Source organism: Eleginops maclovinus, chromosome 3 (genome assembly GCF_036324505.1).
Source record: "Eleginops maclovinus isolate JMC-PN-2008 ecotype Puerto Natales chromosome 3, JC_Emac_rtc_rv5, whole genome shotgun sequence".
Classification (NCBI taxonomy): Eukaryota; Metazoa; Chordata; class Actinopteri; order Perciformes; family Eleginopidae; genus Eleginops; species Eleginops maclovinus.
This window is the reverse complement of record NC_086351.1, coordinates 7,890,427-7,908,379: the sequence shown is the minus strand read 5'-3', so window position 1 is coordinate 7,908,379 and position 17,953 is coordinate 7,890,427. Positions and strand designations below refer to the sequence as shown.

At 39.2% G+C, this 17,953-nt stretch overlaps 2 protein-coding genes across 5 annotated transcripts in view; both read left to right on the top strand.

The window, feature by feature from the left end:
• Positions 1 to 15,524, top strand: part of sv2a (synaptic vesicle glycoprotein 2A) — a 46,365-nt gene extending 30,841 nt beyond the window's left edge. Inside the window, exons 3-13 of the mRNA XM_063880192.1 lie at positions 2,797 to 2,977; positions 3,774 to 3,925; positions 4,510 to 4,643; positions 5,209 to 5,298; positions 5,866 to 5,973; positions 6,214 to 6,302; positions 6,867 to 7,031; positions 7,408 to 7,541; positions 9,991 to 10,197; positions 10,690 to 10,849; positions 11,741 to 15,524. Coding sequence (XP_063736262.1) covers positions 2,797 to 2,977; positions 3,774 to 3,925; positions 4,510 to 4,643; positions 5,209 to 5,298; positions 5,866 to 5,973; positions 6,214 to 6,302; positions 6,867 to 7,031; positions 7,408 to 7,541; positions 9,991 to 10,197; positions 10,690 to 10,849; positions 11,741 to 11,924 — 1,604 coding nt within the window. The 3' untranslated portion in view covers positions 11,925 to 15,524. The remainder of the gene's footprint in view (positions 1 to 2,796; positions 2,978 to 3,773; positions 3,926 to 4,509; positions 4,644 to 5,208; positions 5,299 to 5,865; positions 5,974 to 6,213; positions 6,303 to 6,866; positions 7,032 to 7,407; positions 7,542 to 9,990; positions 10,198 to 10,689; positions 10,850 to 11,740) is intronic.
• Positions 15,525 to 15,607: 83 nt separating this feature from the next.
• bola1 (bolA family member 1) overlaps positions 15,608 to 17,953 on the top strand; it is a 29,275-nt gene continuing 26,929 nt past the window's right edge. For 3 of the 4 annotated variants that reach the window (XM_063880435.1, XM_063880433.1, XM_063880434.1), the window contains exons 1-2: positions 15,608 to 15,718; positions 16,765 to 17,303. In XM_063880435.1, the coding sequence (XP_063736505.1) occupies positions 16,788 to 17,288 (501 nt within the window). In that variant the 5' untranslated portion in view covers positions 15,608 to 15,718; positions 16,765 to 16,787 and the 3' untranslated portion in view covers positions 17,289 to 17,303. Of the gene's footprint in view, positions 15,719 to 16,764; positions 17,418 to 17,953 lie in introns of those variants that run through there. The other variant, XM_063880432.1, reaches the window with a different exon arrangement.

Genomic DNA, 17,953 nt, shown 5'->3' with positions numbered 1-17,953 from the left:
TAAGTCATTTTTGCTACAACTTCCAATCAATTATTTAGCCTCATTGCCGACATTGGAATTTTTTTAAAATAGTGTCAAATGCAGCTGCTTACAAGTCACAGAGATAGGCAGACTTGATGTGACTACAGAGGGGGTAGAGAGGGCAGATATTGATCCATCGAGTGTTGATAAGGGTGAAAGATCAGCACAGACCCTGAGACTTTGAGAATTGATTGCATGTCCTGTCATATTCACTGTTTGTGTCTTCCCGTCTGTCTGTCCTTCTACCTCGAAGCTGCTGCATTGCGGCGACGGCTGTTGAGTTCTTGTTGCCTCTCTGAGCTGCATTTTCAGGAGAAACAGCTCACAGTGGTCTCTCGGCCCTGCCAGGCAAAAACATGCAAATAAGCACACACACACACACACACACACACACACACACACACACACACACACACACACACACACACACACACACACACACACACACACACACACCACCCACGTACTGTACAGACAGAATAGAAGTAAACAAAACCTCAAAACATGGGAATAATGACACAAATTCTCAGCAAAACACACAGGCCAATTTCTACGTTGTTCCTTAGAAACATGCACACAAAGAATCCTCTGCATTCAATCTAACAGGAGACTGAAAGTCACCTTCTTCCCCAATTTACCTATGCAGTGTTTACACAGAAATAGGCATGCAGACAGATGGAGGGAATGAGTCACAACACACTGCTATCAATGCATCAAAGGTCTTTTCATAATAAAAGGAAACCCCTCTTCATATTATCCTGAATCAGGAATATCTTTCTGCAGTTCTAAACTAAGCTTTCTCTCCCTTTAATATTATAATTCTAGCAAAAGACTTTGTCCGACTTGATCCTCCCAGCAGTAAGCTTGTTAGACTGTGTGATAGATGATCTTAGCTGACCAAACAGATCAGTTAAAAGCTCATGTGGGCGTCTTCTTATGTATTTTTGCTTACATTACACAACCCTTAATGGGTTATCCATCTGGTTCATTCACACCATTTAGCACTGTGAAGCCAGGCTTGATTCTGTGTATTTTGCAGCAAACCCTATCGGCTGTTGTGTGATAAGGGTTAGGGTTAGGATACACAAGTTGTGCCTTAAGAAAGAACAAGCTACAGGAAGCTGGTCACAACAACCAAATAAGCTTTCACATGTAGAGTGAGGCATATCTCAGTCCTGAAACAACAAATGTTACAGGATCTGATTGTGTGACCCAGCGTTGTTGGATGTACAATAATTACCCTATTAGTACGACTGCAAATCTGTCGTTCCCTGCTGCTTGTTGCTTGTTTGACGAGAGTTTGCTTAAAAGATTGATTTGAATGCACCAGTAAGCTGAGATATGTATTTAAATACCTTTATGGAATTTAAATGTATGGCTTTTTTCTTGTGATTATGACTTTTTTTTGCAACATTTTGAAAAAGAAAACGCCACAAAACTAGTTAATATTGCAAAGGAAAGATAAAAAATTCATCAGATTTTGTAAAACATCATGCTTGACAAATATAACTTGGTATGTTTTCATGTAATTAACTGACGGATGTTCACTTTTGGTTTTACAAGTGATACTAACATCCATGTTGCCTTCAAAATGAAGCTCCTCTGTTAATTGTAGACCTTCGAAAACAACAGTTGAAAAAACAATCTACAATCAGTTGAGAAGGTTGAAAGCTTTAGAACAAATGGACCTTATCAATTGCCAATTGAATGCCTACAGTCATGAGGTTGTAGAATTTCACTGGTGCAAGTTGTTAAATTGATCTAAAAATCAACAAAATCGACTCCAATTTCCTTACCTGGTTAATTGTCCAATCAGAATGGCGTATTGGACATAGGGTTGAGTGGACATACTGTAGATGCCTGTGTGCTGTGTTGTTTGGTTGCCCTATTTAATAAAGGATAATAAAGCATGTATTCCAAGCTTTTTACATACATACAACTGAGGGGTGACAATTTGAACGCAGATGTCAAGGCCAGGCAGCAAACAATGACCCTGTCCTTGTTTTCATTCTGTGGCATCTCCCCCATAACTCGTGTCACTGCAGGCTCAGGGAGTATGGAGACTGTTGACAGGATGTCAATAAGGCAGGGATCTCAAGCGAGGTGTGTGTGTGTGTGTGTGTGTGTGTGTGTGTGTGTGTGTGTGTGTGTGTGTGTGTGTGTGTGTGTGTGTGTGTGTGTGTGTGTGTGTGTGTGTGTGTGTGTGTGTGTGTGTGTGTGTGTGTGTGTGTGTGTGTGTGTGTGTGTGTGTGTGTGTGTGTGTGTGTGTGTGTGTGTGTGTGTGTGTGTGTGTGTGTGTGTGTGTGTGGGTTAGCACCTCATATCACAAGCCTTGGTTGATTGCATCTTCAAGTCGTGCAAAATGCTGCATCAATACTTCTAACTGGATCATAGAGACCACTATTTTAACCTATTTTACTTGATTTTCAGATATTTCTGTTGTTGTTCTCCAGGATCTGCAGCATGTACGAGCACAATTGTGTATGAGCCTATCTTGTTTCTGATTATTATGGTGCACTTCTCTCTGTTTTGTGCTCTATTCAAAATCAGTTGTCCAATTAGGCTGCCAAAAAAGCTAATTTACTGGACAGTGGAAATCTAATGACAGCGGGTGGAAGGGATACCAATGAGTTTTCTGATGAATAATAACTCATTATCATGCCCTTTGTCTCTTCACTTCCTCATTATCTTGTCTTATCACTCCCCTGCCATTACCCTCCTATTCATATCCACCATCTCCTCCCAATTTCTTTCTTTCCCTCTTCCTGCCTCCAGGTCTGATTGTGTACCTGGGGATGATGGTCGGGGCCTTTGTGTGGGGCGGCCTTGCTGATCGGATTGGCAGACGGCAGACGCTGCTCATCTCCCTCTCCATCAACAGCGTGTTTGCCTTCTTCTCGTCCTTCATGCAGGGTTACGTCTCCTTCCTCTTCTGCCGCCTGGCCTCTGGTGTGGGGTAAGAAGGCAGATGAGTCACACAGAGCTGCGGTTAGGTGTCACCACTGTGGCACATCAGCTGATTTGACAAGTGGTCAGAGGATAGATAAAAAATACAAAACTCATATTGGTTTTTAGGAAATCCACCATCAGTCTTGGTCTTGCTTGTGTGCAACTTTGCAATTCAAGAACGACACTATAGGCAAACACATCCTGTTCTTCATTTGTGGTCAACTTTGATAGTTCGGCTATTGCTTCCATTACAACATGGTGGTTATGGATAGTGTTGTCATTTGCGCGGTTTTGAACTTTAACCTCTTTCTAAATGAAGTCATGGTATAAAAAATCTCTGCCCCTGTTTGATTGCAGAGCTCTGAGTCATATTCCTGGCATCCTTTCCAATCCGACTATAGAGGCTGAAATTGGTGCTTTTGATTGGAGTCATCCATTATTGGTCCTTTTTAAGGCTTAATCTTAATTCTTATTCAACAACAAGGCTGCTAAATGTCCTCCCTGTTATCTTAAAAAACACACTTTTGTAATGTATTGTGTTTAATGTACTTCCTTTTCATCCTCCTTCCCTATTTTGTTTTTGATTTCACTCTTTTTTCATAGCAAAATGACCGTATTTATATTCTATCAATATTCGCAACCGTTTAAAGAAAGATTGTCTTTTCTTATTAATTTTTCTTCGCCGGCATTTCTCCTCTCTTATCTCACCTATTATTTGTTTCTGCTCCCTATGGATCCCCTGTCTTGCTCTTCTATTAATTGTTTTCCCCTTTTTAATTCCTGCTTCTCTCTTCACTCCACAGTATTGGCGGCTCCATCCCCATCGTGTTTTCCTACTACTCTGAGTTCCTGGCCCAGGAAAAGCGAGGAGAGCATCTGAGTTGGCTCTGCATGTTCTGGATGATCGGGGGTATCTACGCCTCCGCCATGGCCTGGGCCATCATCCCACACTACGGTGAGAAAAACAGACGAATCACAGGCAGGGAATCAAGGTCCAAGGCAATATGTCTGCCCGATAGTAAATGTGTCAGTTAGATAAGATATTTTAACTATTTTCTGTGGAAGTGCCATTTACATTAGAAAGAATGGAAAATAATACATTAACAAGAGCAGCCTACTGTAGTTCATTTTGATTTTGAGGTCAAATGAAAACATGTTACATTACCACATTAAAATATCCCAAAAGGACTAGACCTTTGTCATATATTTCGTTTAGTTGTGTATATTATATCTCAAATGTTTACAACAGTTATCAAACCTAGAGAATTCAGTGGTTTTAAGAAAGGTTTCAAATAAGATGTGTCAGCGTTCAGGTTAATAAAGCTTGCAGCCACATTCGTTGTCCTCAATAATGCCTTGTAGAAATGAGTAATTATTTTATTTAACATACTCACATGTAACGGTTTTGAGAACAAATAATTTTTGCAGATTAAGGAAATACACAGACCAGACCATTACAGTAGGAATAGAGTAAGTTTCCTGTGCACACAATTCAAGTCTTGCCTCTCACACCTCCCCTCTCTTACTCCCCTCTTTTAGGCTGGAGTTTCCAGATGGGCTCGGCCTACCAGTTCCACAGCTGGCGAGTCTTTGTGTTGGTGTGTGCCTTCCCCTCCGTGGCTGCCATCTCCGCCCTCACCACCATGCCCGAGAGCCCCCGCTTCTTCCTGGAGGTAAGCCTGTCAGCTCCCTCCACACTCAGTCTTTGTTTAGCAGGTTATTTTAATACAATTTCACTTGATGAATGCATAAACAATATTGAGAACTGAAACGTCTGGAAACTTGCAAAGTGGAAGATGCTGTGGTGCAGACAAAGTGCTGCTTGCACACTTTTCCAGAATATTTTGAGTAGATAAATATGTGCATATATACATGCTGGAGCAGGATAAACAGCAAGGCACTGTAAGAAACGTAAATTACTGCTGAAGGTTTGTGTCTCTATTCAGTTTATTTGAAATATTGACAAACATTAAAAAAGGAAACTAGAGACAAAGCAACATTTTAGCCGGGAGTTAGATCAGAAGATTGACTACTACTCTTCAGCCATGTTTATGACTGTGGTTCAATATCAATCTTTGAACATTAAATTATAAACATGTCAATGTAGAGGCAAAAAATTCAAATATGATCCTGAAAATAAGCATAATAAGGCCCCTTAAAACCCTAATTTCCAGGGGGAGTACAGTACACCATGAGGGATTACTAACATGTTAATGTTCTTGTTTTTTTCTCTACCAGAATGGGAAACACGACGAGGCGTGGATGATTCTGAAGCAGGTCCATGACACCAACATGAGGGCCAAGGGATACCCAGAGAGGGTGTTCTCTGTAAGTCACACTCAATGCTTTACACCTTTGTCTGTATGCAGGAGAAAACGTGTTCACACAGTGCACGTGGGTCTGGCTGCAGCAGGTTTCGAGGTCTTTGCTGCATAAAATTTGCATATTAATGAATTTAAAACCGATTTTCTTTAAGCTACTCTTAAAGCTTCAAGCCACACCGTTCACATTAATGCTTAACTGAAATACGGGGAGCAAATGCTTTATTACGTCTTCTTACCACACTAATGAGCATAATTATAATCTCTGTTTAATAAAACATAATGTTCATGGTGAGAAATTAGGCGGATCAGGTGACTGATTATTATTAAGTGGAGCCTTTTTCTGTGTTGGGGTAGTGTGACTTGGGAGAGCAGATTTGAAAAATGCCAAAACTAATGATTTTGTGATTTATATCTTATTGTACTTGCAGAGTCAAAGTAAATTACATCATTTATAACACCAGACTGCAAGATATGTTAATCTATAAGGTCTCTGACTGACTATCGTTCCATTTAATGCAAGAAATGTTTGTCAAATCTCGCTATATTGAAAAGGTTCTGCTGTTGCTTCCAGGTGACCACCATCAAAACAGTGAAGCAGATGGATGACCTGGTGACCCTGGGAGACGGTGCCGCCTGGCATGAGAAATGGAGGATTAAGCTCACTTCACTTTTCCATCAGGTGACAGTTTGGTTTTTATTTGACTGTTTTCCTATTTAGCAATATTAACTGTAACACACTGTACTAGGATTATTTTTAAACGTTTTAAACATCGTATTTATTAACAGCGCTTTTTTTATCTCTCAGTTTTTGCTGCAGTGACTTTATTTGCTTTAAGCGTTGAAAAGGATCTGGAACAAGGGGACCATTTCTATTATTATGACTTTTTCTCACTGTGTTTCTCTCCGTGTCTTCCCTCAGGTGTGGTCTAATTTCCTGACTGTTTTCTCCCCTGAATACCGACGCACCACCTACATGATGATGGCCGTGTGGTTCTCTATGTCCTTCAGGTAAGATGAGCTTAAAGACCTGTTCACCCCTACAGATTGTTGTGGGTCTCATTGAGATGTACAGTACAGTACACACTACCCAGTGACATGTATGTATTTGCTGCTTAAGTAATATCGTTGTTGTGTGTTAGCAGACAAGAAGTTCTCATTTGTCCAACATTACCTCCATACCAAATCACATGGTTACATTACAATACTGCTAGTACACAAGAGTTCCTCTCCTAATTGGTTAGAATAAAATAATAAACAACAGAGAAGCAAAACAAATAAGATAGAAATGTACTGTCATAGTTTTTATTTCCTGTATTTTAGGAATAACACATTGTAAAAATACTGCATTACAATAGAAATCGTACACATTTATGAGTACCACAAAAACCAAAGCCTTAAAAGAAACAATAAAAGTTAGTAATTGAGTGTGTCCTTTTCCTGGGAATATCCTTGCATGCAGTGACAATAGAGGCTTCATCTTTTTTCAAAGCCCTGTAAGGTTGTTTTTTCTTGTGACAGCAGTGCTCTCATTTTCTCTCTGCCCTCCTCCCTCTCCCTCTTTTCCTCGTGAAGCTACTACGGGCTGACAGTGTGGTTCCCCGACATGATCAAGTACCTGCAGAAGCAGGAGTACGCCTCACGCACTAAGTTTTTTGCCAAGGAGAAAGTAGAACATGTCACCTTTAACTTCACCCTGGAAAACCAGGTCCACCGCCAAGGAGAGTACTTCAACGACAAGTGAGTTTGCTAAATTCTCTCATTTGTGTTGAAATTGTGGAATGAGGAAAGAGTCATTTTGAATTAGGTTACATGATAGTCAGGTAACTTTTATTCCAATAGTATTACAGTTGAATTAACTCCAACTTGGATGATAACCAGCCAGATAAGAATATGAATGAGGCTACAGCAATATGCTTTATTCTGAACATTGCTTTGATTTCTTGATTGTTTTTTAACACATTTTGAGGTGTTCTTTTACCTTGCCTTTTCAACCTGAACTCTCCATGTGATTTGAATTTAAAAAGACTCTCAATCTCGTTTGTTTCCCATCATCCCTCACTCCATGCTCCATCTACTTGTTGTTTCCTTGCCTCAATTTCTCGATTTTCATCAGGTTTATGAACCTGAAAATGAGATCCATGGTGTTTGAAGACTCGCTGTTTGAGGAGTGTTACTTTGAAGACATCACCTCCAGCAACACCTTCTTCAAAAACTGCACCTTCATTGCCACCCTCTTCTACAACACAGGTAAGATACACTCACACTAACACTCGCATCACTCACACCTAAACAAGTGAAGGTGCATCTAAAATTGTATTATTTATCCAACAAATGATGAACAAACGTGTAAATCCTTCTACAACATACAGTTTAGAAATAATTGGAATCCTATCTGATGCACAAATGAGTGGAAGATATACTGTGTGGGTGTAGTGCCATGCAGAAAGAAAGAGCTACTTCAAACAAAGAGAGGAAAACAGAAGACCGGCTTTCTGCGGGGAGAGGTGACGGAGTTTGGGAATTAGGTACAAAGAGAGTCACCACAATTGCAATAAATGAAATCACTAAGTTGATCGGGGTGGATTGTCATTTTGCTAAATTATATCCACTATATCTCAGAGGTAGATTTTTATTTATCCTGCATAACCATCCTATTTAATTGAACGGCCTTTTGTAATATTAAATATGCTCCACTTTTTACCAGCTACAAAAGTAGATAATGCATTGCAATGCACATCAATTCATCAATGATCATAAACAAATATGATAAAAAATATTCTTAAATGAGCCAATCTGCATAATGATCACTGTAATTTGGTACCTTAAGTATATTTTGCTGATGTTGGTACTTGCTGATTTGATGCTGAAACAAAAGTCAATTTTGATTATTTGACTATACTACTTTTTCTAAAGTATATTAGTACCTGAGTACCCTTCTTATTTCACCACTGACTGCAATTTAATTTAGTCTTGCTACTATTAATACGATGACGTTGACATCTTTTAATATTTGGCTCTAGCAGATGCAGTATGTTCCTTTCCTTCCCTTGATGTGTGAAAGAGCAGCAAAATCTACTCCAACTCTAAATGGCTCAATTACTGTCTTTTTTCCCTCCACTGGCTGACTGGCACTACACTAAATGCAGCAGTGCAGAGCTGCGATATCTCCTAGCAACCCAGGCCAAATCCTCCATTACTTCTGCTTTAAAATTGCAGAGCTGCCTCCCTTCTCCAACTGTCAGATGGATTTTTCTGAACTCTAATGACAGAAAAAGGATGTCAGATGTAGAAAGCCAGTGGGGATGGACTGTATCTTTTGTACAATTTAGAAAAAGGACACTGTCAGCCATAGACTCAGCTGCTGTATTCACACATGCAAACACAAGCTATATCAGCTAGGCTTGCTCTCTTTGCTGTTGTTTGCAGTCTTAACACACGTCAAGCAATCACTCACAGCTGTTATCAGTGCCGTCCAGGGGCTCCTCACTAGAATAGTAATTAAAAACTTGTTTGCTTATTAAAGTTCAACCGCTCTTTGGGCTCCCTGCTCAGAACTTAATGCTGTCTGATAGTTGCCATAGTGTACCTTATTGTCACACTGTGGCATGATGGGAACAAACCACATGATGTCTGCAGATGTGCAGGTGTTACATCATGTATGTCTGAATGTACTCAGCCACAGCTTAATGAACAATTTATAAAGTTACAGTTAAGTCATTGGGAGATCTAGTTCATGTTTATCTTTACTGCAAACGTTAACGCTGCATTTGATTAGTCCACTCTTAGTCACGTCTCTGCCAATTTTAGAAATTGGAGAATGCTTTACAATGTGCAGCGTGACACTCTGCACAGAAACCCAGCAGGAAACTATTGGCAGACCAACCAAGGAGGAAAACCATAATATACACTTTTTACAGCCAATAGCAGTAGTGCGTTATACAGTCTAATTATATTATAATGTTTAAGGATATAAACTGTTCCCAAAAAGCAGTTATCATATGTTTTCAAAGCCTACACAATGAAGACTTGCATTCAGTGCGTTAGCTTTACTTTGATAAGGTCTTAGTGCGAGAGAAAGGGAGACATCCGGACGATTTAAACGGAGAGATTGAAAAGCTCTTGACCCAGAGCCATCACAGCCTGTTAGCAGAGTCAAAAGAAATAGAAACAGTAATTCCCAAAGCTAGAGTTGCAGCTGCTTATGTTATCATCAAAGTAGCTGTTGTGTCCCTGGCACAAACAAGTGCTGCTAATGTTGTCATTTTCACCCAGGCAAGACTTGTTTGGTTTTCCTCCAGGGCACAAGCAGGAATTGCTTGTTCTTTTTGCATGGCGCAAACAACAATTGTGGATTTCTCTTCCATGAACACTGAAGAAACTGCACCTGTCTGAATTCAGGCTAGAGCAGTATCGTCAACTCAGTTGAACTTAGCCCAAGAAATACTTGGATATTTTCCATCCATGGCACAGGCAAGAATTGCTCCATTCTTGTCCATGGTACATGCTAGAATTTATCAGTTTTTGTCCAGCTGCAGGTGTTTCACATTCAAACCCTTCACAGGTAGGGATTTAAAATGTCCTACATTATAGAACATTAATCTTTTCCCCCCCATCCTATCAACAAGTTAACTATTCGTCCCCCCACTCTGCTCCGTTCCTTTCTCCTCCTTATCCCCTCCACCTTCTTTCTCCTCAGATCTCTTCAAGTATAGGTTGGTCAACAGCAAGCTCATCAACAGCACTTTCCTGCACAACAAAGAGGGCTGCCTGCTTAGTGACGTGAGCGATGAGAACAATGCCTACATGGTCTACTTTGTCAGTTTCCTGGGCACTTTGGCTGTGTTGCCAGGCAACATCGTCTCCGCGCTGCTCATGGACAAGATCGGACGGCTGAGGATGCTAGGTAATAGGATCGCCTGGCCACATTACTCAGCATCTTGTGTATCCAAGAAAAGAAATGTGTATCAATTTGTGTGTTAGCTTGACTTGTTGATGAATACTTGAAGATTCAAAAAACATATTAAATTGCATGATAACAATGTATGATGAATAAAAGTTAAATCACATGATGATAAACATGCTATGGAGTAGGCACAATCATTTAAACAATAAATAGGCTACAGTGAAGTATAACAATTGTTAAATTGAAAAAAGAAACAAACAAATAAATATACAGTTCAATGATTTTGAATAAATTCCAACAAGATCTGAAATAAGGCCTTCGTAGTTGTAGCAGAGACTTCAATGCCTTTGCAGATGATTTTATTTATGAGTAATCTTCAAAAGGTACACTTTTACAAATATTCAGTTGATAGGCAAAGCAGGATTTCCCTTAGTTTATATTAATACACTCTTTCCGTCCACCTTTCTTTTTCTCCCTTTTGTCTACCTCCAGCGGGCTCCAGTGTGATCTCTTGCATCAGCTGTTTCTTCCTATCCTTTGGCAACAGCGAATCAGCCATGATTGCTCTGCTGTGCCTGTTCGGAGGAATCAGCATTGCTTCCTGGAATGCGTTGGATGTGCTGACTGTCGAACTCTACCCCTCTGACAAGAGGTAGGCAATTTAGGCATGCCCTGAAATCTCCTTGACACCACAAAGACACGATCAGCCGTGCTGAATGACGCGTTTAATGATGTCAGACGAGTTGCCCTGCAATGATTGGTTGGCTTGAAGGGATGGCTGACATTGTGGGGTGAAACCATTGGTGGGGCATGAGATGTGAAGCACTTTTCTGTCTTGTTGCCACCTAATAATGGCTTTAGTATGATGTGTTCTCAGTGCAATGCAACCCTGATGCAACATAATGTATAAGAAAACATGTGTATAGTGTGGAACACAATTGAAGCATTTTACCAATGCAATAAGATGTAGCTTTTGTTCCCCCTGTAGTCAGAGGGGACAGCTTTTTAGTTTTTATTTTAGAAGATGTAGCTCCACCTTGTGGTTATATACAGTCCATACCGCCTTTATAGTGAATAAAGTGGTAGTGCAAATAACACTAGACTGTTAGATTTAGACTTAAGCTATTATTTCTCTATTTGACATACAGGGTAAAAATACACTTTCCCTTATTCCGTAATTTGCCTGCTTTTTTCTTCAGATGTTTTTTATCTCGTTGAAGGGAAATTCCCTACAAATTCACAATATTTCTCTTCACTTTTCGTGCTATTTTTCACACTAGATTGTTTTCTTGTGAAACATATCTATTGGCTGTAGAAACATTTGCCATCCTCCAATATATTGAAACTAGTTGTGTTGCTCAGTGTGCCAAAATAATACGTAAAAAATATATACATTTTACATAACTGCAACTCACTACCCACTACTCTAACTACTACCACTAAACACTCTAGTATTCTAGGATTGTAATAAAACGTGTCGAACTGTCCCTTTTCACTATATCATTAAACAACAGACTGTAACCTGCCTCCTTTGTTTTCTCAGATGTACAGCGTTTGGATTCCTCAACGCCCTCTGTAAATTAGCGGCTGTTTTAGGGATAAGCATCTTCACTTCGTTCGTTGGTATCACCAAGGCAGTGCCCATCCTCTTTGCCTCGGGGGCGCTGGCGGCGGGAAGTTTTCTGGCCCTCAAACTACCGGAGACGCGAGGTCAGGTGCTGCAATAGTGTGGCGCTTCAACTTTCCCAGAGGGGGGGCAGAATAGTTTTCACAACACTGTGAATGAACAGCTCGAGAGCCCTCTAAATCCTTCTCTCTAACCCCTCCAAATGATAGAATAAAGTTTGTACACATAACACAATGCAAAAGAGCGATGCTGATCTGCTGTAAATATTTAGGATTTGGTTTTATTTGATAGTAAAGACGTGAGAAATCATTAGATTGGTCCAATAAATGTTGAGGCCATATTGCTCATAATTGGTGCCATGGCAAAAGTAATAATAACTTGTTCAGTGAGAGCATGACATCTATTTTCACTGGATTATTATATTTTATTTAGATATACCCCACCCCCCAAATATAAGTACTCACACCTGGGGTTGGAGGTCAGGGGATGGGGGTTCTTGATAATGAGCCATGCAAATAGACTGACCACTAGCCATTGTTACAGAGTTCTCTGTAGTCACCTCCATTCAACTTACTTGTCAAGTCTTGACTACTTTGCCATTGTTGGACATCAAAAATGCCTTGATTTGAAGCATTTTTGACTTTGCAGGGTAAAACCAAGACAAAGTTCTTGGCTTGCTCTAAAAACAAAAACCTGTCCTCTTTTTTTGATCTCTAGAGGTTTTTTGTGTTGGTGTACAGACTTACTGCCATTTGATAGATTATAGAACATTCCAGGTTTGTTTTTGTTGTCAGAATGTGACAAAGAGAAAAATCAAGCCTCTTTTTTCCCTTTAAAACATTGTTTCTTATCACCTTCAAACAATCATGAGATCAATTAAATCAGTTGATGGATATGTTTTCCATGCCAGGTTAAAATGGAGTGCTGTCATGATTTCATCACATAATTATGTTGTTTTTCAAAATGTACATTTAAAGCACAACCATTTGCCAGTGTGAATGTCCAGAACATTTTCTTGACTTGATGAAAATGTTCAGAATCTCACATTCAATCACACTGTATATCCCTTGTAAGAAATGCCTTTTGAGTACCAGTCCTTCCAGGCTTACGTTATGTTTGTGTCTTATAATATAGGCCTATGTTTTTGGGGGTGTTATGCATGTCACAAAGTACGTATGCACATTTATGAAAATTGAGAGTACATCATGTAAAGGGCACTAATAAGGACAAGTTGCATTTGCTCACTGGTCAGTCCGGTTTAAGTCGGGGTCATATATTTTATTTGTTGGTAGCAGTAATATAAAGGTTTATAACCACTTATCAAATTCTTTCCAGAGCACACTCCATAGGAAGTTCTTAAAAATTAAATATTTATTTATTACCTTAAATCAGTGGGAAAAACCACAGGTAATGTCAAGGGAGAAAAAACACAAAATGGCTTCACTTTAAGTTCTGATGGTTTCAGTGCAGGTGTGTAAGAAACAACAGATAAACTATAATGTAATTGTTTGTGTGAACTGAATGTTTGTATAAATGTGAGCGTGCTTTTTAGTGCAATATTGAACGTATGTGCAATATTGAGATTTTATTTAATTTGTTGTCTTCTACCCTTTCATGTTTCACAAACACTATTCTGATTTGTACAATTGTGTGGGGTTGCTGTCTTATAAGGATAACTGATCATGGTGTGATAACATGCTGGACTTAACCTGTTTTTCTAATAAGACTGGCTGAAAGATAGTATTTCAATTGTTGTAAAATATTGCTCCAAAAGTTTAAAAAGAAAGGCAACATGCAGCAGAATTGTTGTGTTTTAAATTTCCCTAATTTGGGAGTTCCTTGGGGCACAAAACATGTTAAACAGTAAAGGTTAACTGCAGTTGAAAATTATTTTTGGGCTGCTGAGGGTATGGATTTGGAGTGCACTGGGACCCTGTGTTTACTTGTGCTTTATTATACAGATGTAGCTTGATATAACATGAGATTCACCATAGAGAACTCACTGCCAAGGGCTGATTGTCATACATCCCACATTGGTAACAGCACAAAGTGTTGGCAACAATTGCCATATTCCCCTGATTTACAAAAAGCACTGATGATATGTTCACAATTGCATGGTGTAAGAAAAAATAATCATTAACAAATTAGATTAACAACAAATAAAACGTTTCCAAACTGCCATTTTGTAGGATAGCAGCCATACGTAGATGCAAGACAGTTGAGTAAATAGACAACCCATTGCACTAAATGTACATTCTCGTACATGCACAATTGTAAATGCCTCAAGATCTTTAAGACACAATCTAATGCAGCCTTGCTAGAGATTTAATGAAGAACAAGGTTAGCGTTTAGCAAGAGCACAAAGACCAAAACCTACCAGATGATAAGATTGTGAACATAAGTGCAGTTGTGAACATGAAGTGCTTCGAGCTTTGACAACATGCCCCTTACATTTCACTCCCTTATCTTACACTGATCACACATTTCACATGAGTATGCCATGAGTATCTCCTCTCTTAATTATTGCCAAATATTTTCTATGGCCTGAGTTTACACATTATACCATCAATTCTCTGTTATAGATATAAATATATGTAAATAAAAATACTTATAATGTAACTAATAAGATTGCTCTTCAAACATTTGGACCCCTGGAAACGTACTGCAGTAAAATGTAAAAAAACTCAAATAACTTGAAGTATCATGGTAGGTGATCTGCTTTTCAAAAATGATGGCTACCGAAGCCATAATGGCCAACAAGTAAAAACATTTGCCCAAATTCCCTCCTTAAAGCACATTGATAGTATATAAACGCACATTAAATGCAAATTGTAAAGGGTAAGAGTCAGAAGTCCTATCCTCTGTATGTTGTCCCGTATCATCCCTACAATTTAAGAGCAACGATGTCAAGATAACTGTTGTATTTGTTCAACATTGGATGCTGTTTAAGCGCTAACCTTTCTCAGTGACTCAGTTCAGGCTCCCGCCAAGTTAAAAATGTCTCTCGTAGATACATATCTTAGCTTATGTTACAGGGTTTTTTGTATAATTAACTTGCCTGTGCAACAGTCAGTCGTGAGTGCAAGAAGTTAACAAAGCAATAAGTGTTTGGGTATTTGTTTCTTATTCTCTTCTTTGAGCTATTGGGAATTGGAGAACACTACTATATGCTGGCCTTGTCCACTAAAATGCGTGTGTTGGCTTAATAATGACACAGGACTTAACAGCTAACCACCTTGTGTACTCTCTAAAACAACCCTAAGTCTTGAGGCTTTTGTCAATAAGATTGCAATGCCATTAATTAAATGTAACAAAGAATTTATCACCTTTGTCATTATACTGTGCTGTAGAAACTGTAGTTGATTGTTTGTAAGTATAGAAACCGTTTGTGGAACCATGAATATAAAAAAATATATATAAAAAAGAAGTGTAAATGAACAATGCTGTATGTTGTCTTTGATTTTGTGTATTTTGTAAATGAGAATGAAATATAAGTAAATACATCAATGTTAAATAACGGTTATGAATCATAGTTAGCCTAAATGTGACAACATCAGTTCTGTTTAAAGGTGAGTGAGATTTTTTCTTATATTTTATCATCGTTGATTTTTGATTGGGTTTGCACTATGCTGTGCAACTGACCCTTTGGAATCACAATGGATTACAAAGAACCATGAAATAAACAAAAAGTATAAAAAGTCGATCTTTGTCAAGCCTTTATGTCTGTGGTTTTGCAATTATAATAGACTCCACAAAGTGTTAAAAGATGCGGCTGCCTTCAATGCTGCTACAGGACTACAAAGGTTTTTTAAAAACTACACAACCCAGCGTTCTAGCACTTCCGGTGAGTGTTGCGTCACGGTATCCAGAGTCGTAACTGACTTCACTAGCAAGGTGAGTAGTTCGCAAAAAACACACTAAACTTTATCTACAAGACTAGATCAAATGTATAAATAAACACAGACCTTTATATAATCGTTTATGGAACAGTTCCGTTTAAATACGCTGATACATACGTTTGATCTTACGTATTGTGTAATGTTTATTATGAGAGCTAACGGCTAATGCTAACAACAAGAACAACAAACAAGAATGAATTAAGCTACCTCGCTATCACCAACACTGACATTTAAAGGCATTCAAAGACGTGTCACCAGTTTATGAATTACCATTGCAGTTGTATGTGACGAGATGTATTCTGTTATTCATTCGAGTTGTTGTACCATTGCGTTACCATATCTTGAGAGATTTCTCCGTGGCATTGAAAGCTCTGGTACACGCTTTGATCTGTCCCCATCATAAACGGACACTTTAGTGCTAGCTTCACCTGTACAATCTGTGCAAAAAAGAGTGGCCACTAACATGTATCATTATTTCTATCAGGTATAATAATATAAAACAATCATCTCAATTTGAGAAGCTGAACTGAGAAAATGTTTGCTCTAATTCAATTATCAAAGATACATTTTCTGTAGCTTGGTGTAGCTGCTTTTTATTTTATTTCAGATTGCATTAAATCAATGCCATTATGATTGATATGCACTGGCTAAGTTGGAAAACAGGATGACGTAGAATAAAACCACAGTCAGTCAAGTTGGAATTAAACTCACAATGGCGTTTATCTAAATGTCAGCCACCTGCAAAATAAGGTTGGACAGCAGATTGCTGTTCTTTTTTACACGGTCAATGGGATGAAGCATTTCTGACTACTAATATACTCCTTAAGGTGACAGAGGTTAATGTATGAAAGGGCTGCAGGTGAGTTAGGATTATACATGTGATAATCAAACTTAGTATCTCCTTAATCTATTTCCTATTCTTACATTTTGGGTATGTATGCCATGTACCAAGCCGTGACCAGTGCAACACCTCATACAACAAATATCTTTCTGGTCATTAAATCACACATCTTCTGTATTCATACCCATCTTGCTTCATAGGTGGTCTCTTGCCACAGCCTCTGATGCTTCCTGCTGTCCTCCGCTGTGTTCGGCCCATCTCTTCCAGCCTTGCCTTAAGCCGGCCTCTGGCCCACTTCAGACCACACATGGATCCAGACCCAAACCGACCCGTAGAGAGGTCTATCAGAACCAAACTGACCGACCAACTTAAGCCGGACCATTTGGAGGTCCACAATGAAAGCCACATGCATGCCGTGCCCCCCGGCTCTGAATCCCATTTCCGTGTCCTGGTTGTCAGCTCCCTGTTTGAGGGCCTGCCATTGATAAAGCGCCACCGTCTGGTTAATGAGGCTCTGAAGGAAGAGTTGAGCAGCTGCGTTCATGCACTGGCTATCCAGGCAAAGACTCCTGAGCAGTGGGGGAGTAATCCCTCTGTGGCCAAAAGTCCACCTTGCATGGGGGGCTCGAAGGGAGATCACACAGTGGAGGAGAAGCTGAAGGCCGGGCGGAGTGAGAGTTGGACTCATGAAGCTGTTGAACTGAACTGTGATGAAGAGAGGTGAATGCTGCACTCGAAGGTACAAAGATAAATGTCATAATGGAATGACAGTCAGTGTTGTATTGCAGATTTCAACACAAATATTTGTTTCTATGGTTATTCTATCGTAATAAAATATAAATTGTAAACATCCGATCAGACGTATCTGTTTTAAGAGGTTAAATCTGTGTGCATCAAAAAAAACATGCAGGTCGCCGTGGCTTATTTCGGAAGGTATTAGTGCTAAAAGTTTAGCAAAATCCTATTTTACTAATGTTGGATAGTGAGTTATTAGATTAGTTTCTAAATTTCTAAATTCCTAAAGCCTCATGAAATTGACATGTAATGCTTGTGCTTGGGAGTTTAATGTCAGTACCGCATGCTTGACACACGAGGGCAGTCTGTGCTCATGTTAAGTGACTAACTGGATCGGGCAAATTGGTTGAATAAGAGGTGTCTTATTATTCAGCTGTAACTCACAGGTTTAAGTCAGTTTTCATTTTCTTATCACGGTATTACATGAAGTCTTACTAAAAACACAATTGAGTGATAAAAGGAGTTACCCGTGGGACTAACGTGTGAGAAATTCGGCCACCAAATATATTTTATAAAGCTAAAAAAATCCAAATTCAATATAATTTTTTTTCCCACAGACATAGGGGACAAAACATTTATAACATTCATATGTAA